Genomic DNA, 22,448 nt, shown 5'->3' on the forward strand with positions numbered 1-22,448 from the left:
ATTTCATCATCGGTAACACGTTACCATTGCTCAATAAAAATAGGATTAGTTATACAACTCGATGTCCAGTTGCTAGTTGCTATGGACAGATAATTTTGGGTGGGATTGTTTTTTAAAAAGCAGATAGAACATGTCTAGTCAGTTTGGAATCTGCAAATTAAAAAGCTTAGAGATGACTGGGCCGAAGGATATTCAGACTATGTAAGCATAATTCCGGATCTCGATAGAGTACTGAATGTAATAGATCTTAAAGTAGTGATGGATATTGATTTTGGCGTAACCGACTCGGATATTGCCCCTTCTTCAATTAGAAAATGTTTCCCAACAAGTCCGTCACTATCGTTCAAATGGAATCCGCTCATATAGGCGTAATAGGTTTTCAGGCGTACTTCTCTTAACTCTTTTCGGTTTCTATTCTTAACGTCTATGTCTCTAGATGGCAGAACCTCCATTATGTAAAGCGTTCTCTTTTTCTGTATTGATTGACTCATTGAAATCCAGTGCGAAAAAAATTATTTGGAAGAAATGCGAGTCCACAAGTTGATACCGACGTACAGGCAGTCTTATCGTAATTGTTACAACACTAGAAGATCCAAATCCGTAAGATCACTAAAACCTTCTGAGGAAACAATTTAATCGGATAACGTCAGTGCCGGATTGGCTCTATGGGCGTTCGGGCGATTCCCGAATGGCTTTTTGATTTTCGTATGGATAAGGGGCAACGAAGGGCCTTTTGAACAATTTCTTCATACAACGCCCGAAGGGCTTTTTTGAGCCAGTCCGGCACTGGATAACGTACGTGATCTTAATAGTTGAAACCGAGATGTCTTTGGTTGATAATTATACACAGTATGCAGCTTCGCTGGTGGAGCAAATGTTTTCTTTCCGGAAGCAAAAAAAGTGTAAAACTTCCCGTTTTGTAAGTAAAAATTTCCAAGTTTTGAGTTTAACATCAAATATGTCAGTGTCACTCCCGTGATCCCGCACTTTTTCCACAAGCGTAAATGTGCACGATACACCCGATACACCAAATTAGTTCGACAAACAGAAATACCGTATCTTGTGAAAGAATTTTTTGGACAGCGGCTAGTTCCTTGCCAAGGACCCATCGGTACATTAGAAAGGAACATTTCACGTAGACATTAATTGGTAGGGCGTATCGAATTTTTAGAATTTTAAGGGCCGCGATAGCCTGTGTGCGGAAAACGTAGATCATTGAAAACTAATTCCAGGCATATGGTTGATGGATCCGAAGGTGCCCAGGAAGAAGTTAAAAGATCAGATTCACATCAGTTAGGCCACTGTCGACGACCCGACAAATAGATCAGATTTTGCCCCGATTGATCGATGTCTCTTAAGTGATATGAGTAGGCTAGGTACCGAATTCTTAAATATTTTGTAAAAGAGTTCAGCTACTGTTATGGAATATTATGTGCACTTACTGGCCAAGGCGAGGGCCAAAGTTACCTCGACTCAGCAACACCGGTTACATTGTCTGCACTGGCTTCGTGGGCGACGTGGGTACACTTAAAAAGTCCATTCAAAAATGTTGAAAAAGTGGTTTCGGATGGATCGCCGACCGGGACAATGCCTAGTGTACTGGTAGTACTCGACCTCCTCCACAACCTCATGCCAAAAGCTAAAGTTAATAATTTGTCTCTCAGGAAATAAAAGTCAAAAACCAAAATGTCGAAATTTCGATGTTAGAAAACCTCGACAGACACACCTTTTGGACCATCGGTTTCTTTGGCAGTTTTGTAGAGTTTTTAACGTTCTACATCCTGCTAGAACATTGTTTTCAAAAATACTCTTAACTTTCCGAGTTATGACCATTTGAAAGTTAAAGTCGTCCGGGGGGACTTCTTCCCGGGCACCTTCGGATCCATCAACCATATGCCTGGACTTAGTTTTCAATGATCTACGTTTTCCGCACACAGGCTATCGCGACCCTTAAAATTCTCAAAATTCGATACGCCCTATCTTGGCTATAACGCAAGAGATGAATGCTCATTAAGACTTCTTTTTCCAACAGAATGGCTCCTAGTTACGATGAAATTGCAAACATCAAAGCTTCGGAAGACTTTCTATTGAATTTTAAACAAATTCTGAAATGTAATTAGATTTGTCTTCCACACTGTCTGAAGTGAATGAACTACCAAAACCAACTCGCAAGCCATAGATTTGATTAGTGATCAGTCCATACGTTGTTCTGATGCCCAACGTTATTAATGTGAATTCACGTGCTATTGGAACGTTTTGTTTTTTATTGATTCAATTCATAAATAATCCTATGGCGAATGCGACTTTCAAATAAATTAGTGTGTTCGAGCAGTTAAATATTTTCATAAATTTTTTAAATTCTATCGTATGGCTTGAGACATGTGTAGTGGAGTGAGCATCAGTTCTAACTCTGCGTCCTTAAAATTAGCACCACGTAAATTAGCTTCTTGTAAATCGCTCCCGGAAAGATTACACCTCTGAAATGTACAGAAATTAAAAACTAAGTAGAATCAACCACCCAACGAATCATACCTCTAAATCTGCTCCCGCTAAAATAGCAGCTCTAAGATTACAGTTTTTTAAGTTAGCATTTTTAAGATTGGCCACACGCAGATTAACTCCAGCCATATTACTGCCTTCTAAGCACGCACCTTTCAAATTCGCTCCCTCCAACACACACTTCGACACACCGGATGGATCTTCGAAATTGCATCCCTGAATTTTGGAATGGACTCAGTTGGAATGGACTCCGAGTTGTTCAATTCAATTGGACGATACTCACCTGCAAATTAGCTCCTTCCATATTCGCACACGATCCTTTGACGCTTAACAGCTGGGCATTTTCTAAATTAGCATAAGATAGGTCCGCCCGTTCCAAGCAACAATAGTTTAAGTTAGCAAAATTCAGCTTACAGCGGGATAAGCAAGCGAACTAAAATTGAAAACGTTTTGTGCTTATCTAACGATCGATATACGTAAACGGTCTCGTACCTTAAAGTTAATATTCCGCAAGTCCAATTTACTTAAATCAGCACCAGTTAAGTTGACACCTTGGAATCTCAATTCGGAAACGTATGCCGTTTGAATGATCGATGAAACAACGTCTCGCCTCGTCAATGGCATATTATCAGCGTTATGACTAATGGAAATCAATTCCTCCAATCTTGGTATAAGGCTTTCAATGCCAAAAAACCGAGCCTCTTCCAATATTCCATCTAAACTAAGGCCATCATCACGGATAAGTTGTCCGTGCCGTAGGTAGTTTATAATCGGTTCGAAATATTGTGAACTTCTGTCTATTAAATAGGACCCATCTCGAAGGCAACTGGGCTTTATCAGAGATTTTTGCGAGAACATTTTGGCTAGCATACAATTCGGCTCCTTGTTGGTCAGGGTGCTGAGAGTGGTCAGAAACACTTTTCCTCCTACATTCAATGAGATCCAATTTGAGTCACTATCAGTTTCCTGTGTCTCTGATTCGTTCATCGCCTCGGCCATATTTAACTTAAATTATTTTCGAAAAGAAAAATCAATGATGACACTGCGATTACTGATTTTCCGTAATTTATAAAAAAAATTACAATTTTGTGTCAGAAAGTAGGAATGTAAACAAAGGATACACACCTCGATTCGGTGAATAAAAACAAAAATCTACTTTATCGATAATGAAACGTCATGATTGCAGAGCCAATGTTTATTTGAAGCTGATTTTGATTTTCCTCGTGAAGGCAAGTGGTCACAGAGTTACACTCTACGCAAGAGGCCAGCTGCTGATAGATAGTCTTAATCAGCATGCATAATAATGTCTCCTCAATGTTGAGGTTTCGAAAGGGTTCTCTCTGCTTATGCATTAAATATGTGTGCATTGATCGCACTATAAGTCCTAACCCGATAACCGGCAATGAAAATACAAACCAGGTATGGACTGTTCGTACAAACCGGAGGAAATAACGATTTCATATAATATACTTTCATTGGATAACCGAACACTATTGAGTGTTGAGTGTATTGTTCGTCTAAATGACAATAACTTTAAAAGTTGACCATTAATTTGCCTCAGGCGGAAATGATCCATTACATGAAAAATATTTTCGGTTCAATTATGGGCAGACAATAACCCGGAATGGACCATTAGATGCTACTACATAAAATTCATTAATTAAACAACCTTTCCAAGTATACCTCGCCTTCAGCAAATTGCACACTTGTCAAAGGACAGTTACCGAAGATTGTCGCTCAAAACTATCACTGCACTGACAAAAAAGAGTTGAAAATCTTACCTGTAGCAGGTAACTTTGTCTCCAGGTATAATCAAGAATAGCTGCGACAACTGTAGCGCTTCATACAAAAGATACTACTGTAGTAGCTATTCTTGATTACCTGGAAACAAATTTACCTGCTACAGGTATGAATTTCAACTCTTTTTGTCAGGGCAGTGATAGTTTTATTAAATCAAAAATCGTTAACATTTGCATCGCACCAGCATTTGCGTATCTGGACTTCATATAACACAATCGGACATACCATACATTCCACGTACACTTATCAAACTCGTTGAACAAATAAATATTTTATGTCATTGTCAAGTGCAGTGAAAATGCTGGTGCGTTGCCTCTTGTGAATCATCACAATTTTCGCAATATTATGGCAATAGATGTGAACTGAATAAACATAGTTGGATTCTAATTACGAATTCATATTTTTCTACGACTGTTTTTTAAGTATCCTAAGTACCGAAGCATATATGTCGTTGAAATGCTGCAATTCATTTGTAATCCAACTACATTGTGTTTAAGTCGCATAAGGTATGTACGCATACCTGATCTTTTCATAAAACATCTTATTAGCATATACAGTCCAGGTACAAAATGCATTTACTGTTTAAAGAATGTTTCGTTCAATAAATAAACTTGTATACCTGACATGAGCGGTCGAACCAGATTTATTTTTAAATGTTGAAAGCAAAAATAAGATTATTATGAGTCAGCCGGTAACAAATCAAATGTTTAATCTATAATTCCAGATCAATCTTACTCAGTACGTAAAATCGCAGGAATATTGGCATTGCCTAATTTAATAATATCTCCATCACATCATTAGTATAAATCGAAAGACCTAACATTTTACTCTGCTAATCAGACTAAGACTATTTTTCGACGATATAAACGACGATTGAAAGACCTAAAAGGCTATAATCATATCGCTGGAAGTATTTTGCGCGTGATCGACGGAAAAGACATATGGTAAAGCAGATACGACAAATGTAAAAAAACATGCTGTCGCAAATATGCAGCCTTCACGTTCATCACTTCCATTCCAATCACACGGCGACGCACTAGACAAACTTTATTCAGAATTATTTTCGCATTGAATTTACGAGAAATTATTTTTGATATTTTTTTTCGAACCATTTTGGCCAGTCCAATTTTTTCCCTAGTTGTCAAACAAGCAGTCAAACAGGCATTTGATTTGAATTCTATCGAAAAAGTTCAGTGAGAAAAATTGCCAAGATGGCTAGCGCAGTGAATAAAATTGTAAATGGACACGCTGCTGTCGATTTAACCGATAAAGACTCGTCCAAGGGGGATGCTTCAAAGGAGACAAGTGAAACCACTTCACCAGCTGCGGCAACACGTAAGTAATATGCCGAAATTAGTGTTTTTCAACGCAATTTAATTGAATTGATTGCCGGCTAACCTAACAGATTTTTGATTCGAGGGCGTCGGCACAGAGAACACCAATATTTATAGAAAAATCAAATTGGATAATTTTTTTTTTGCATGTAAAATAGTTGCGCTACTTCGGCGACGTAAAATTTAATTTTCCTTCCGTACCTATACAGTTGTGCGATTGCTCATCGATCATGTTATCTAATTCCGAAATTCGAACAATTTTCATTTTCATTTAAATTAATTTTTTGTGCAATTTTATTACCACACCACCATACATAATAAAAATTGTGGCTCAAAATGTAACACACACATCAGAGAGCCTCTTTCTATTCCGTTATGCCGGCATTTTGTTTGTTTGTTTTTCCAAGATTTGTGTGTAGTTGTGTAGGTGCGCAAACAATTTTTTTTTGTGTGTGAGTTCATTTCGATTTCCTAGCAAAACATTGAGAATAATGCGAGAAACAAAAAACTCTGTGTAGATTCGGACATTGTTTTCTCGATCATCTTTTGTTTACCTTCAACCAAAGGCACATGTAACAACAGTGAATGCCATTATCACACGATAAACGGGTCGATTGTCATTTTGTCGTGAAAATTGGTTCTGTATCCAAAGTTCACCGACAGCATTTTTGAAAGAAATCAATTTCACTTTTGAATGGTTTTTCGCTGTTCGTTAATTCACCTTGTAGTTTTGACTGTAAATGAATGTTCCGAAAAATCAATCGTTGCACCAACAAAAGAATTTCTCGATATTTTTGTATTGTACGGATTCTGAGAAAATTAGGAGTTTGATTTATAATTGTCTCCTAATTGTTCTTCCTTAAGTCTCGTTGAAACAATTGATTGTTCCTTTGGTCAATATAGTCGCAATAAATAAAAACTGTTGGGCTGATCGGGAATTAATAAAAACTTTTGCTCGTTCCGACATTTCCTATGTAAAACAAAAATTGAAAAACCAAATTCAAATTTCAGTTTTCATAAACGTGAAAATCGACTGTCTGTGCATATGTGGCAAGTCGAAAATGCTTATGACTGATCTATATACATTAGGCACGTACCTAAGGACAGTTTTATGGAATTGGAAACCTGATAAGAAATTGTCATTGATATTTGTAAATAAACGAAGCGAAATGGTGATGATTAACGAGTGTGTATGCGTTCGTTCACCGATGCAACTAATCGTTTAGTTTAAAAGGAGCATACACCAGAATTATCAGTTTTTCAATTTACATTTTGTGCACCGACACAATTCAACAATTTTCGATTTATTTAAATTTTGTAATCGTTACGAGGGTATTCGTGTCATGCGGCTATGCATCTATATAGAGAAAAAAAACGATTCCTTGTAAGTCGGTGTTGGATGCGTATGAATATTAGAATGACATTTGCACAGTCAATCAATTTTACAGCAAATTGTTAAATATACTGGATGATGATAGAGCTACACACTGAGTTACACAAACAGAATGTTATGTCGATTACGTAATCAATTTGACCCTCTGCTGGTATATGATTCTTCACGAGAGAATCTGAAATCACTTTTTGAGAAGTAAAATTTTCTGAATTTCAATTAAATATTGAAAGCGGTAGCCACTGACGTCATGTTGGTGTCGGGCTTAGCAGCATTGATCTAACACAAAGAGCAAAAAATATCCGATACAATTTGAAAGGCTAGGATGACTGTTTTTAACGATCTAGGATCTGCGGTCTCATCCTCTTCTTCATGTGGAATGAACGTTCCATATGGATTACTTATGAACAGCTTATATAGTTCGTCAAACCAATCCAAAGTTCTGACTGAAATAAGTCCGGAAGGTACTTTACTCCACCAATGCTATCTTCAATGTTCTTTCGTCGACACATGCAATGATTTACGCTTATAATAATATTGACATTACAATTCCGTTGCAGCCGAGGAAGTCACGAAACGCTCAATAAGAGTACAAACTTGGCGTAAATTCCAAGAGCAGAAACTATACACGGGCAGTTTTGTCTTCAATCGCATTCCGAATTTCGTCGGAGTCGAAAAAGCGGTTGAATTGCTTTCAGAAACGCCGGAATATAAAAATGCGAGTAAGTATGGACCGCACCGGCCACCCATGACCACAGTAAACTTGAGACTAAAATATCTGAAATTTGCAACAGAAAACATAAAGGTAGACGTTGATCGATCTCAAGATGCGGTCAAATTGAACGCGCTGTCCTCTTCAAAAAATCTTTTCATCTCATGTGGCAAAGATTCGAAAGCACTTTATGCAAAAGTGAATTGTCCGGAAACTGAAGATGTGGCGACACAGAAGAAGGCTATCTTAGTGCTTAATTTGGCTGAATATGGAACAGAGATCGGTAGGCATTGGACGGATTAGCATGGTAATGCGGGATGTACGACTCACTATTTTACCATTTCCAGAGTTTCAAAATAAGGTGGAATTGGATATGGTTGTCTACGGATCAGTTGCAGTGTCGAAATTGGGTGAACGAATCGGAAGAGGAAATGGCTATGTTGATTTGGATTTCGCTACCCTGAAGCACTGTGGTTCCATCACCGACAAAACATTGATTGTCACTGTCATTCATGATGAGCAGGTAATGTGGAGCGGTACTTATGTTCTTTTCGTTTAGTAACTTGTTGACGTTTCGTTTAATGCAGTTGTACGACACCCTTCCAACGCACCTATTCACCGATCTGGATGTGCCTCTCGACCTTATAGTTACTCCGACTCAAGTTATTCGAGTACCCAAACGTCTGCCACGACCAGCTGGCATCAGATGGGAAATTTTGTCTCAACGTCGATTAGGCGTTGTCCCAGTTTTGCAGGCAATCAAGGACAGTGAAACTCAAAGCGGAAAGGTTATTACGTTAAAGGAAGAGGACACTGATGTCGAAACCAACCGTCGACCGAAAACGGTTCGACGTTTTGTGAAGCGCGTACGAAAAGGTCGTTCGGACGGCGAAAATGGAAAGGTACCGGATGAAACGACGGCAGGTAGAACGCGTTTGCGTAGAAAGTCAAAGGTGAGTGGATCTGCTAGCCGGTCGTTGTTGACAATTTGCTTCATTGTTTTTGGTATTTTATCTAGAAATCGACCGACGACGGAAAACAGTCGTCTGGTGAGAAATCGAAATCGAAAAACCAACTCAGTGATGACGGCGAGGACAGTGAACGTAAGTGTGACAAGTTTCCCACTTTCCATTTTCTGGTATGCAAAAACAATGTTCTCTATTGATTGTTGCAGCGTCAGTGCCAACGAAACGATCACTGCGTCTGCAAACTTGGCGCAAAATCGAAAATAAACGCTGCGCGCCTAATCCGTACAGCATTTACAACAGAGTGCCAAACTTTAATGGTGCTGACCAAGCAGCTATTCTCCTCTCTGAAACGAATGAATACAAAGATGCCAGTGAGTTGCCTTGCCTTAAACAATTGTGTGACACACACCAATTTTCTGTCCCATCTTACTCGCCGTATAGAAAACATTAAAGTTAACTCGGACAAAGCCCAGGATCCGGTCAAAATCAAAGTCATCGAAGATTCGAAAAATTTGTATGTCGCCACCGCTCGTGATTCAAAAGCATTGTATGCAAAGATCAATTGTCCTGCCGACGCTGATGAGGAAACGAAACGAAGAGCCATTCGCAATCAATATCTCAGCGAGTTTGGAACCGAAATCGGTGAGTCAATTGACGTTTTACATTCTGACGAGGGCAGCCCCACAATGACGGAACTGTGCGTTTTACAGAGCTTGCAAACAAAATTGCATTGGATATGTTGGTGCTTGGCGCTGTGGTTGCATCCAAGACCGGACATCGAATTGGACGAGGTAACGGCTATGTTGATTTAGACTTTGGCATATTGAGTAAAGCGGGTGCCATCACCGACAACACTATAATTGTTGCTACCGTACATGACGAACAGGTAAATCCATTTCGAATCGAATCAAATGACCAACCGACCAATTTCAATTTCCTGCACCAGGTTTGTGATACACTACCGGAAGATCTTTTCACCGAATACGATGTTCCCATTGATATGATTGTAACGCCAACGGCTGTGTTTCGTGTGGAAAAAAGATTGAAACGACCGAACGGCATTTATTGGTCACATTTATCTGAAAGACGTTTGGGCATTGTTCCGATCCTACAAACGCTCAAGGAAAATGCAGAAAAGTGTGTGACAAGTTTGACAAAGCATTTTGTCCGGCACTGACCATTTCAACTGTTTACAGAGAAGGTGAAACCTTAACGTTGAAGGATGAAGACACTGATGTGGATGAACGCAAGAAGGGTAGACCGAAGAAGCGATATTTCCGTTACCGAGGAGCCCGGTCAACGAGCAAAGGAGACGTAAGTAATGTAGCCACTCACTGAGCTTTTGACTCTTTTGTTGCACGTTTGATCAATCGAATGTTACGCCCAACCTTTCATCAATCGACGTGACACCATTTGCTTGATTTGACTTGGATTCAAATGAAATTTCTTTTTGTATAGGATGACAACAAACGCCGTCGCAGACGTTTCAACCGAAGACCGAAGAAACCGAAGGTAAGTCGGAGTGAAAATCAAATTTCAATGTGCCCATCACTCAATTAATTACGGCAACCCGAGCGTTGATTACTCTTAAGTGGAATGTTCATTTTCAATACAATTTTCATTGTGTCAGTCAATCTGATAGCACCAGTTGCTAGCGGAATCCTTGTACTCTGAAGCGGGCTCAAATCGCATCGACTTACTGCCTTTTCATCCCACGAGTGGATTTCATAAGGTTTCGCTCCGACACCCAATTTGTTAGCAGTGAAAGGTCAACGAACTTCTACAGATTGATAAAATATAATTTTTATTTCCATTTTACAAATTCTTGCTTAAATCATTCCAAATGGATGCTAATGAGTCGGTTGTAATGAGTCCACCCACATCAAATCCATCCAACGGAATTAATTTGATTTTTTTTGTAATCGTTTTTGTTTCGCTGAATTTTTCAGGCAGTCACAACCGACGCCGAAGCCGAACAGTCCGAAGGCGAACGAAAGAAGCGACAAAAGAAACGCCGCGACAATCGCGACTACTGCATCAAAGTGTCCAATATTCCGAAATCGATGCGAATCAAGGAATTCAAATCGGAGCTCCGGCTCAACGGTTGCAATCCGATGTTCATATCGTGGAAGGGATCGTACGGCACATGCTATTTGCATTTCAACAAGCAGGATCTTGAGGAAAATGCTGACGAGGCTGTGGCCGGCATTCTGACCAATTTACAGAAGCTGCAAATAAACGATACATCGGCAACGAACGATGAGTCACCGGCTGAGGGACTGAAGCTGGAAGTGATCAAACGACAACCGCAAAGCCGTATCGAAACGGTTGAAGTGTCATCGGTTTGAATACGATTTTTTTTTATGATTTTCCATTGATTGAAAAAAGATTATTTTTTTTTTAAATTGAACGCAACAACATCATCACATCAATCTGCAAACTCTTTTTTTTTCCTTGAATTTTAACATTAATTGCTGAGTGTGTGGATGGTGTAGTTATTGAGAGAAAATTGTTTCAACAGAAAACAAAACAAAAATTGAAAAATTTTCACAATTTATATTTGGTATAAGTAACACGAAACGCGCGCGGCTGTTCGTTGACCATTAATTTATTTTAATTTGAACGAACACAAGCACACATGAAGAAATTTCCTTATTTACAATGTTTTTTTTTAAATTATAATTCCCTTCCCAAATAATTTGAATTATGATTAACCTTTTACATACTTTTGTAACTTTCACTTGATTGTAAATAAATGAAAATTTACCTTTTCGTTTCTTGATATAAATTTATATTTTTTCTATTGATTTCTAAAAAAGAGGAAAAGTTTATTTTATTTGATGAATTTTGGTCCGGTGATGATTCTGGGATGAGATATTTATTATAATATAATTATCAGAACGGTAGAAGAAGAAGAAGAAGACGACGAGGAACGAACCAACAACGAGTTTTCCTTTTCCAAACAAATCAGGAATTAACTTTCGAAAATTGGAGAAATAAAATTTTTTTACGTTGCAATAAAAGAAAGAAACTTTTGACAAAAAAGAAAGAAAATTTTGTTTCGAAGAAAATCCCCCAAAAAAAGTTGTTTTTTTTAGAAAAAGAAAAGAATTTTTATTAACGAAAAATAATATACTCTGTCAAATCAGGAGTCCTCACAGTTTTGTTTTTATTATAGTATATCGAGTTTTTGTTTCTTAAATTTTTCTTTTTAAATTATTTTAAATAAACTAAAAATGAAAGAAACGAAAAAAAAACGAAAAATTTATTTCGTTTGAAATTATTTTTTTATTTTTTCACTCTTCCTTTAATTTGTAGAGTTTGTTTTCCTTTTGTTTGTATTTTTTCTCTTTCTATTTTTTGTTTTCTTTTATTACGAACAATAGAATTATCAATAAATAACAAGACTGCTAAAGGCTCTGATTTTACTACAAAATAAATAAAATAAAAAAATTTAATGATAATATTTAACAAATAAATAAACAAACAAAACAAAAAAAAAATTATTATATTTTTCGTAATAAATTTAATTAAATGGCATAATGTATTAATTAACTACGTAAATTTAACGATTTTGAATAATATTGTCGTGATAAAAAAGAAGAATTTTTGACTTTTTGTTAAGCATCCATTTTGGACACAACACACTTTCCTTATACGCTTGCCACAATGTCACATACCTTGATACTTTCTATCATACCGATAGATTCCCAGTATCCAGGCATGAGCGCCGACGGAAAAACCTCGGCGGCGGCTAGCCGAAAAAAATTTCTCGGCGGCGGCGAAAAAATCGGCTTGAGCCGGCTTAAAACGGCTCGGCTGGAGGTTCCTTTTAACTTTTTTTCAAAATAAAAACGTTTAGATAAATTCATGGAAAATGAACTAGTAAGCATGAAAATGAAATTGTACGGAAAGCGAAAATGTAGGTGGATTAGGTTGTTCAAAGTGCAAGTGGAACTGGTCTTGTTACAAGCAAGTCTCTTAAGTCTAAGGTTCACTAACACGTCAAGTTTTATTGCCTCAAAACTTGAACTAAATGGAAAATCATGCTCCGGTACACTCATTTAACTCATTAAGAAAATGGTTTTCGAGAAGAAATCGAAAGCTCACGAAAATCAAGTAAAAATTGAAAAGAAAAAAAATCGAGAAAATTCGCAAAGATCGATAAAGTTTTCTCAAAACAACAAACTTAGAAGCGAGGACGTAATATACCATTCTGGAAAATTCATGAAAATTCAAGAAAATTTTCAAAATTTTCTTAATTTTGAAAAATAAATTCAAAAAGTACTTGAGCTGCTTAGGATCAACAGGAATCTCGGTTTTCAAAATTATTTCACCCATTCACCTTTCGAAATCTTTATTTCAATTTCCAGCCGTTTCAAGCCGGCTTGAGCCGTGTTTTTGGCACCGGCTCGGCTGCGGCGCGGCTTGCTCAAAAATGGCCGGCGGCGGCTTGATCGGCGGCTTATTTTCGGCGGCGCTCATGCCTGCCAGTATCCACTAAAATGCGACCAAATTTCTCGGTAAAAAATACTTATTTTCAATCTTACTGAAGGAACATACCTATGTAAATGTAAGGTTCCTGAACAAATCATTTCATCAACATTTTTCGACTATGTTTTGCTTCATACCATCAGAAAGGTGGAGGAGCGAACGAAAAATTTGCCTGGAATGGAGCCTAACTGTTGAAAGTGTACTTAAAAAGAAAAGTACTGCGAGTAGGGAATGTAACCGGGAAATTAAAAACCGGGAAAAACCGGTTAACCGGTTTACCATTTCCCGGGAATTTTTTTTTCATTTACCGGTTAACCGACCTTCAAAAATTGAATGATTTTTACATTTTTCCTTTGCAATAATACCTTGAATTGAATTATTCTTCTAGTTGCATTACAGCATTACATCTGATTTGAACTCGTTGTGAACATTTTCATCACATTTTCATCGTAAATTGCACCTCAAGATCAGCCCTAGACTGAGAAAAAAGGATCAGTTTATTTTGCGTTGCTGAGCTGGACAATCATGCTGTAATTTCTATTGTAATTGAATTTTCACCACAGTCCAATCAAAAGAAAATGCAGCATAATTGTCGATCTTAGCAACGCAAAATGTGTCATTTGTACTTAGCCAAAGCACTGTGCGATGACTTAGCCTTAAGTTTGCAACTCTGAAATTGATGTTCTTTAGAAAGTCTACAGAATTCGAAGTTTAAAAGATCGTGTTACTACATCTTTAAGAAACCAATTGAAGCAACGTCCGTCAAAAATTCATGAAAACAGTTCAATAAGGAGCTTACCTTACATTTATTTCCTTTCTCAGCATCTCGCTCAGCATAGTAAAAAATTCAATCTTTACACTGTCCAACAGAAATTTTGAAACTAGTTCACACGATCGATTTCCGATATTTCTGTTGAAATATGTAGATATGAAATTCGTTATCATCCTGAAAAATGCAAATAAAGGAACGGTAAACTCATTTCTGAAGGGCTTCGCGAGCACAATAAGCCACTTAGTAGGGGTAGGATAAAAGCATTTGTCATCGGTGCAAGTTACAAACTCCCAACTCATCCAAAAAAATGTCTAAACGAGTACAGAATGTACTATTCATTTCCCGGGAAATTTCCCGGGAAATTTTTTCTCATTTACCGTTTTTCCCGTTTCCCGGTTTTTCAAAATCGACGGTAAATGCATTCCCTAACTGCGAGCGAAAACAAAATTGACTAGTAAATGTGCAGACGTTTCACGGTGCGGCTGAACAACTTTTTTTTCGAAAAGTTCGTAAACATGGGGTGTTCTTCTTAAAAATGATTGGGGAGATCCTAACGATTATTTTTCCCGTTATCGTTAATGTATTTTTTTGGTTTATAAGCACAATTTTAAGGAGTAGACCCGTTTTCGACGAGCTTTAAGGAAATTTCGACCATCGAAATTTCGATGGTTATGTGGGTTTTCCCGGTATTTTTTTAGCTAATAGGTCCGAGCTATTTTTTTCAATTGTTTCATAAAGATTCCATCCATAACTTTCGATTGATACCAAACAAGACATATAAAGACTCGACTAAAGGAGCCGGAACTGATTTCCTCTCGAGAAATACCGATTTTTTATGAAATAATGGAACTCGGTAAAGTGTTTCACAGCAGGAAATCTCATTAATTCAATTTTTTTAATTTCCTTATTACTTTTGCAAGAGAAAGAGACTCTAACCTTCACAACAGTACCCTACACACGCTGTTTAAACTTTTGGATCAGGAGTAGGATCACTTTCTTCGAGCAGTTTTAAGGGAGTTACAAACATTTTGCAACAAAAAAAAGTTGGTTTTATACAAAAAATTAGTATTTATTGTCCATTTTCAATGTGTGATGTTACAAAATGAAACCAAAGAGTTAACAATATTCAGTGAAGACGCCATTAAGTGGGCAAGGTCGTGTTACGTTGAACGTGAGACTAAAAAGGGAGAAACAGCTCTTGAACAAGGTTGATATTTTGCGTTCAACATGTTCCATCGGATGTCTAAAGTATGTAAAGGCTTTTGATGATTTCCGCGCTGTTGTAGATTCTTGTTTCGGCATAAATCTTAACACTAACTACAATACTCATACAGGGAATTTTATGAAAAATTATGAAGCTTTGGAAATTTCAGTCACACCAAAAGCACACGCCGTGTTTCATCATGTGCCACAATTCTGTAACAAGTATAATAAGGCACTCGGAAAAATATAAGGTGGATCCATCTCACGGCAATTATTCTAAGCGACTTTTTCAGGCTGTGTCTGAAATCAATTCCTTTCATACATAAAACAAGGAGAAGAGATTTATATTTTCGTTTTTTTAAATATATTGAAAATGGACAATAAATACTAAATTTTTGTATAAAACCAACTTTTTTTTGTTGCAAAATGTGTGTAACTCCCTTAAAACTGCTCGAAGAAAGTGATCCTACTCCTGATTCAAAAGTTTAAACAGCGTGTGTAGGGTACTGTTGTACCTGTTTTTTTTTTTTGAATCGGACACACCATTTTTGTTCCCGGACGTTTATGGTGCTATCTACAGACCTCGCACTCAAAAATGGCGTGCCTTATTAAGGAAATAAGGAGGTTTTTTAAAAAAATAAGGAGAAAATAAGGAATTTTTCGGTTGAAATTAAGGAGAAAATAAGGAGCTTGGAAGTAAATTTTTGGGTAAAAATCTTGATGATTTTTTATACGCACACCCCCTGCACGCTTTTTTAGGCTCATAATCAAAAATTACGAAGTTTTTCAAAAATTCCCATACCCATATTCAACGATTTTACACTAATTTAATCCACTTAAATCCACTTAAACGCAATGGGCCACGTTCAGAAACGAAACGTTCATGACATCTGGGTAAACTTTCACGACCAAAGTACATCGTGAGAAATCTAACCTCAAAGTTAAACTTGACAGCGTTAACTCAACGAAACGAATGTTCACTCAGTGAAGAATTTTTCGTTCCTGAACGCGGCCTATGAATTACCATGGTTTAATAGTAAAAGTTAATTTGAAATTATTAACCTTAGCTTACCGCTACTTTCTTATACCATGTCAATTGTTTATTTTGTGGACTGTGAATATTTACGTGTAAATATTAATGCAAATAATCCACACAACCCACAAAATAAGACTATGGCTCTTTACAACATTCCATTGGTTGTAGGTCGTGTTTTGAACCTCAGGATAAAACTGTACATTTCTCAATATGCTACATTCCTTAATTTTCTTTTAGGTGAAGTAGAGATTTGAGGTCAGAATTATATCAAATTTGTAAACAACACAATAATTTGATCAAATGAATTTAAGTTTATGTAGGTCTTGTTTTTTTGTGTGATCTACCACCAAATAGTTTGTTGGGAAAGTTTCCCTCTTAGTACATCAGTGAAATAATAAAATAATGATTCTTCCCATAGATGACTTGGAACAGGTAGATTCCATTGACCTTTTCAAGCCTCCAACAGGTCGCACACAAGTGGCGTCCACCAAAATTTTGAAACTTTGGGAGCCCCTCCCCCACTGTGCTCTATTGTCGTTAGATTGTTTCTTAGACTGACTTTTTGTAAAGTCGATGCTTTAACTGACTTAGTATGACCGCGCTTTTTAGCGTGAGACAGAGGCAATTCTTTCCAAACATTCGTCCGTTACCTTCAATTCTACCCTCCCTCCCCTTCTTCAACACCGCTCTTCCCATTGAGTGGGAAGGTAGCAAAATTACTGTAATCCACGTGGATATTTTTCTTCAGTAAAATCGACAACAAGGAACTACATTTCTATGGTTTGTTTACTAGCAGTAGGAGATCGGGTGAAGATTTACGATGACCCTATTGCTCAGTATTCTGCCGCGCAGCGATTTTTTTTTATTATCTGTTATCCAAAAATGTAGTTTTCTCGTCAAAATTATTGAAAAATAAGGAAAAAAAAGGAACTTTTTCAAAAATAAGGAGGAATAAGGTGGTTTTTTCAAAAATAAGGAAAATCAGGAAAATAAGGAGTAGTACGACCCCTGTATCTATCAACTACCAAAAATTACCGACTACCAAATTTTCGATTTATAAATATAATCTATGATCTGTGACGCAGATACCTGGACAGACAGACGAAGTGTCCACAATAGGATTTTCTTCTAAAAGAAAAAAGACCTAACAACTGAAATCGGCAATGCCATTATCATTTTCCAACTACGTTCAATGCGCCGCAGGATTTTTTTTTAAATTAGATTCTTTTGATTAAAGTCGGAGCATTATAATTTGATCGATTCTACTTATTTAATTCATTTTTAAATAATTGTAGTTTTCGAAGAAACCATTTCGAAAACATTACAGTATAAAAGCATAGACACGTGCATTTGAACGGATTACCCGCAGGTAACAGCTCTAATGCGCATGTGTAAGCTTTTATACTGTAATGTTTTCGAAATGATTTCTTGAAAAACTACAATTATTTAAAAATGAATAGAATCGATCAAATTATAATGCTTCGACTTTATTTTAAGACATATAATTATAATTTTTCTTATGAGTAAATCTGGATTCGCAGGTGGGAATTAGAGGGGCGCAGAAAATTCCCACCTGCGATGTTCCTTAGTTTAGTCCCTGCGTTGAACCCCTATTGAAGCAAGGATTCGATGAGCACCATACTGGTCAAAAATCCGGATTGCATGGCTAGCCGATTGTTCAAAGAATTCGCAATATCACTATTAACAGGAAACGACACGCCGGTTTTCGGTTTTCGGAAAATATTTGCCTGAACTGTAATTTGGGCAATTTTTCCTGAAAATTAATTTCTTTAAAATATAGTTGTGTACAGCAACCTTGACAGCAACGCGCTGACAGTGCTATGGTATAGTTATTATTTCAGTCACAAATTATATTTTATTCCTTAAGTCCACCCGAAATGATCAAACATACTTACATAACTATACAAATTCACTGATGTGATGAATGCTCATATTGAGTTCCAGATCTTCGTGTGATAGTTTTTCTCTGATTCATCTAGCGTAATTTAGAATATGTCGTATAAGCTGAGTGTAGTAGTGACGTTTGGTAGTGGTTTTACTTAACGTAAATCAATATGAAACGGTGTCTTTATTGAGATTTCTATCAGTGTCGTGGCGTTGTAATAAGTTTTTTTTCAATGTTTTCGTATTTTTTTGTGGAACTTGAGCAGTAATTGTAGATCTTCAGCTGGTCGATACTTTTTTATATATGCAATTAGCTTTATTAGAAGACATTAGGGTCACGGTTTTCATTCTGCACACATTGCAAAAAATTTTGTTGCTATAAACAAAAGATCAGTGCTGCTCGATTTCATTGACTCTGCTGTTTGCAGTGCAATAGAAAACCATTTTCGATTGTTAAATCTATAGTAACTTTATTTTATAAATGCTACAAATACATACTAATGATCTATGAAAATATTTATAAAAAAAAGAAATTAAAATAAATTGATCGCTTAACGTGTGAATGCTTAAATGCTAAGTGAAGGACGTTTTTTCCGGTCTTTCGTGTTTTTACCAAAAATATTACCTAAAACCTAAACAGGAAAAAGAAAAGTTGTGTGATTAGAAATGTGGAAAACCAGCGATTGTTTCCGAATTATAAGAAGTCACCATCCAATCAATCCAATCCAATCAATATATTATTACTTCTGCATGCACTATCAAATTTCAGGGATAAAACTACCAACTACAAGTCCCTACAGTTATACTCCAGCCATCTATTGTCTTTTGTTTTGTTCGAACAACTGAGGGCGCGTATTACTGCACAGTTTTGTGGATTTTTATTCTGATTATAAACCACGAAGAGAAAAAATATTCTAGCACGTCAGGATCATGAGCTATTCCAGTTTTAAGTTAATTGAAAATAACATCGGTGTGAGAGAGTCGAAACTATTTGTCTCGCTGGCTCCAATGTAATTACGATGTAACTTAAAACAGGAACAGCTCATGATCCTGACGTCCTAGAATATTTTTTCTCTTCGTGGTTTATAATCAGTTTATGATATTTTGGCGGAAAATTTAAATTTGGTAGGGCGAAGACTTTTAAAACTTTTAAAGTAGTAAATTCGTTGAAATTGTGACTTCTTATAATTCTGACACTGGAATAGTACATTACCGGCTTGTTGGGACATTTTTTGTTGAGACGTGTTGGAAGGTTGTATTGGAATGCATCCCACACGTCAAAACAAAAAAAAATGCCCAGCAAGACAGTTGGGTACTTTGCTGTCTATCGGCCAGAAAATGCGAAAAACTGGTATGAGTCGTTGTCTGGCCGCAAGACAACAAAATAAATTCGAATCGCAACTATTGGTAAAAGGAAACAAACCTTAGAAACGCTATTTACACCTAATTTACGTCGAATAGGAAGTGCTCGTAGTAATTGTACCGATCGGGCTTCTCTTAGAAACGATTGAAATGCTAACGAAACACCGGCAAAACTTTCGGCCGCTGACACTTCATAGAATTGGCAGGCAAATTTCAATGATAATTCCTGTCCCTCATTTACTGTGATGGTTCTGTGAAGCAGAGAAAAATAATAAAATAATTTTTTTTTTTTTATAAATATCATCTCCGCTCGACTTGTTGCAACTATATATATTTTTGTACACTAAATGTTGACATTTCAAATAAAATAAAAAATTTTATAAAATAAAATAAACGGCCGATTTCCGATCATGAATATTTTAATCCAAAGAGAAAATCAGAATTTCTTTAAATTAGAACATTTTAAAAGCAAAATGCGTAGGTTGAAGGTAATGTACCTCTTCTCTGTTTTCCAAAGTGTAAATATAAGAATTAACTAGAAGGTCATTTGTGGCATTTCTGTGGCTAAAGATAGAGAGACATGTTAAAATGTACAATGTGCATGCATGCATTGAGGTTATCTTGTGCTTGATGTTTTTTGTATATAAATATAAATTCTTTTCTTCTTCTTTTTTTTTCGTGTGTTTCAATTTTACGTACACACATAGATATATAAAATGCTCCACATAATACATTTTATTTTATATAATAATAATATGCAAAATACACATTCTCCTGTCAGGTTAAATTATATTAAGATCGAAGATTCCTATCTGAAACAGACTAGATAACTAGTTTGCGCGGCAAATAATTCAATGTTCCATTATGTATACGCGCACAAGACTATTTGAAGTTGAACTATTTGAACATGAAATTTAAAACTGAATAAACTGCTATTGGTGATGTTAAGAAGCTCCTTATGGGTAATAAACGTTAAATATATTACCCGTCGCCTATGATATGTATTTTGTACAGTACGGAGAAGAAGAAGATGATGGACAAAAAAAAAACAACAACAACACAAACCAACAACATTCGACTGATATAAGAGTCACATAAAAATTACAAATTTATGTCCATCTTTTCAATCATGCATGTAATGGGGTTTAATTTATTGAAGTCTCTGCACGTTTGATAATTATTGTAATTCAAATGAGTTAGTGGTCATAATTTCTTTTTTTTGCGTGTTACAGAGCCGATGTTTCTGTTCTCGGTTGTTGTTGCTTTTTCTCTCCGACTTTCAACCCATCAAGACAAAACAAATTGTTTGGAGAACATTTCGCGTCTCGGAAGATGTGAATAATAGATAACAATAAAAATAAATGTCGATTCCATATGAGTGTAGTGTTTGCACAACAACTCTGGGAGGTCAATTTGAAATGCGAGTGATAAATTGGTAGTTTCGGTGTGTAAAATTTGTAATATTACATCATTTTCGATGACCTCTGGCGATGGGGATACAGGTAGTGCACACGATTTAAAAGGGGCTTTCTCAGCGAGAAAATGGACCACGTTAAACCGGAAAGATCAATTTTAAGGACTGCAAGGTTATCGTCGATCTTGTTTTTGTTTGTCCAGGTAAGTCTAGTGGTAGACACATTTTGCTCGACAATATAATTTAGTGGACCAGCTTAGGCAAAAAATCATGCAACTTAGAAAATCGTTATAACGATGATTGTAGGTTGTTCCGTATCGATTCCTGATTCTAAATTGATGTGGGGCCAAGACGGCAGCTCAATGGTTCTCTGGTGAGCGGCCGTTATGTCCCTTTTTTCTATGATTTTTCGTTCGTAAGCGAGAAGAGATATCACTCCACTCCAAAAAGATAAGTTATAGAGAAAAGTCTAAAAAAAATTTGATGACATTTATTTTTTGACATTTGAATCCAAAATGGCGGAAAAAATTGGTCAAAGTCGAAAAATATTTTTTTCTCAAAGGAAAATCTCTGAATTGTGGACTTTTTGGATTATAGAACTGGTCAGATCCTAAAATTTAGCCATTATCATCTGGATATTCAGGATTATTCAAAGTCATCTTAACAATCCCGTAAGTTCAAACGATATCCTAAGAAACCTCAAAATTCTAGAACTGGGAAGATGGTAGATCATGTTGGATGGAGGAATTTTGAGAACCAAAATACTACCATCTCATTAACAACAGAATATCAGAAGGAAACCCAGAAAAACGTGACAAATCCTTCAAATTAAAACCTCAGATATCCTTCATAATACTAACGTTCTAGAGCTGGGAACATATTGTGCATGTGCAGTGACATAATTTTTGGAACTGACCCACTACCACCTCAATAGTTCAATGAATACTGAAGAGAATCCAAAAAAAACTCAGAGATCCTTCCAAATCCTTAAATTCTAGAACATGTTTCCGTGAAAATATGAAACTCGGTTACACCTTGAGTTACTAAAATTTACAGAAAATACAACTTTAGGTCGATTGTCATGGAAATACGTGTGAATTTCGATGTATTTTTACATGAAGAATATGTGGTGACTTCACTGTTACGGACATATCTCCGGAACGAGCTGCCCGATTTCAATAAATAAAAAACGAAAACGTAGCTCTTTAAATTCTCTATAAACCTTTTGAAGATTTTTTTTTGCGAATTTACAGTCTTTCTATCGGTTTCAGAGATTTTCCTTTGAGAAAATTTTTTTTTTCGACTTTGCCCAAGTTTTTCCGCCATTTTGGATTCAAATGTCAGAAAAAAAATTAGACTTTTCTCTATAACTTGTCCTTTGGAAGTGGATTGATATCTCTTCTCGCTTACGAATGAAGAATCATAGAAAAAAAGGGACATAACGGCCGCTCACCAGAGAACCATTGAGCTGCGGCCTTGGCCCCACATCAATTTAAAATCAGGAATCGATACGGAACAGCCTACAATCGTTATGACGATTTTCTAAGATGCACGATTAA

General features: G+C 36.5%; 3 protein-coding genes across 4 annotated transcripts in view; 1 reads left to right on the forward strand and 2 right to left on the reverse strand.

Moving 5' to 3' along the window:
* Nucleotides 1-2,241: 2,241 nt before the first annotated feature.
* Nucleotides 2,242-3,634, reverse strand: LOC119069047 (BTB/POZ domain-containing protein KCTD9). The gene is made up of 4 exons (XM_037172917.1): nt 2,992-3,634; nt 2,783-2,932; nt 2,533-2,715; nt 2,242-2,477 (listed from the first exon to the last, which is right to left on the reverse strand). Exons 1-4 carry the CDS (start codon nt 3,496-3,498, stop codon nt 2,361-2,363), a joined length of 957 nt encoding a protein of 318 aa, XP_037028812.1. The 5' UTR covers nt 3,499-3,634; the 3' UTR covers nt 2,242-2,360.
* Nucleotides 3,635-5,173: 1,539 nt separating this feature from the next.
* Nucleotides 5,174-11,777, forward strand: LOC119069157. The gene is made up of 13 exons (XM_037173061.1): nt 5,174-5,634; nt 7,584-7,745; nt 7,818-8,018; nt 8,083-8,258; nt 8,323-8,688; nt 8,754-8,838; nt 8,910-9,074; nt 9,145-9,345; nt 9,414-9,589; nt 9,650-9,840; nt 9,900-10,017; nt 10,162-10,215; nt 10,653-11,777. Exons 1-13 carry the CDS (start codon nt 5,511-5,513, stop codon nt 11,049-11,051), a joined length of 2,418 nt encoding a protein of 805 aa, XP_037028956.1. The 5' UTR covers nt 5,174-5,510; the 3' UTR covers nt 11,052-11,777.
* A 6,749-nt stretch (nt 11,778-18,526) lies between these two features.
* LOC119069158 (ras-related and estrogen-regulated growth inhibitor-like protein) overlaps nt 18,527-22,448 on the reverse strand; it is a 53,964-nt gene continuing 50,042 nt past the window's right edge. Inside the window, exons 6-7 of one of the 2 annotated variants that reach the window (XM_037173062.1) lie at nt 19,537-19,726; nt 18,527-18,745 (exon numbers count right to left, since the gene is read on the reverse strand). In XM_037173062.1, coding sequence (XP_037028957.1) covers nt 18,680-18,745; nt 19,537-19,726 — 256 coding nt within the window. In that variant the 3' untranslated portion in view covers nt 18,527-18,679. The remainder of the gene's footprint in view (nt 18,746-19,536; nt 19,727-22,448) is intronic. The other variant, XM_037173064.1, reaches the window with a different exon arrangement.

The sequence above is a fragment of the Bradysia coprophila genome, assembly GCF_014529535.1.
Source record: "Bradysia coprophila strain Holo2 chromosome X unlocalized genomic scaffold, BU_Bcop_v1 contig_26, whole genome shotgun sequence".
Taxonomy (NCBI): domain Eukaryota; kingdom Metazoa; phylum Arthropoda; class Insecta; order Diptera; family Sciaridae; genus Bradysia; species Bradysia coprophila.

What these genes read in the sequence shown, in the direction of transcription:
- LOC119069157 (XM_037173061.1), top strand. Translation starts at nt 5,511, where the DNA reads ATGGCTAGCGCAGTGAATAAAATTGTAAATGGACACGCTGCTGTCGAT. An exon ending in GCCGGAATATAAAAATGCGA is followed by an intron (nt 7,746 to 7,817) that starts GTAAGTATGGAC and finishes AATTTGCAACAG; the next exon opens with AAAACATAAAGGTAGACGTT. An exon ending in TGAATATGGAACAGAGATCG is followed by an intron (nt 8,019 to 8,082) that starts GTAGGCATTGGA and finishes TACCATTTCCAG; the next exon opens with AGTTTCAAAATAAGGTGGAA.
- LOC119069047 (XM_037172917.1), bottom strand. Translation starts at nt 3,498, where the DNA reads ATGGCCGAGGCGATGAACGAATCAGAGACACAGGAAACTGATAGTGAC. An exon ending in TGCGGAATATTAACTTTAAG is followed by an intron (nt 2,933 to 2,991) that starts GTACGAGACCGT and finishes TTTCAATTTTAG; the next exon opens with TTCGCTTGCTTATCCCGCTG. An exon ending in TAGCGGGAGCAGATTTAGAG is followed by an intron (nt 2,478 to 2,532) that starts GTATGATTCGTT and finishes TGTACATTTCAG; the next exon opens with AGGTGTAATCTTTCCGGGAG.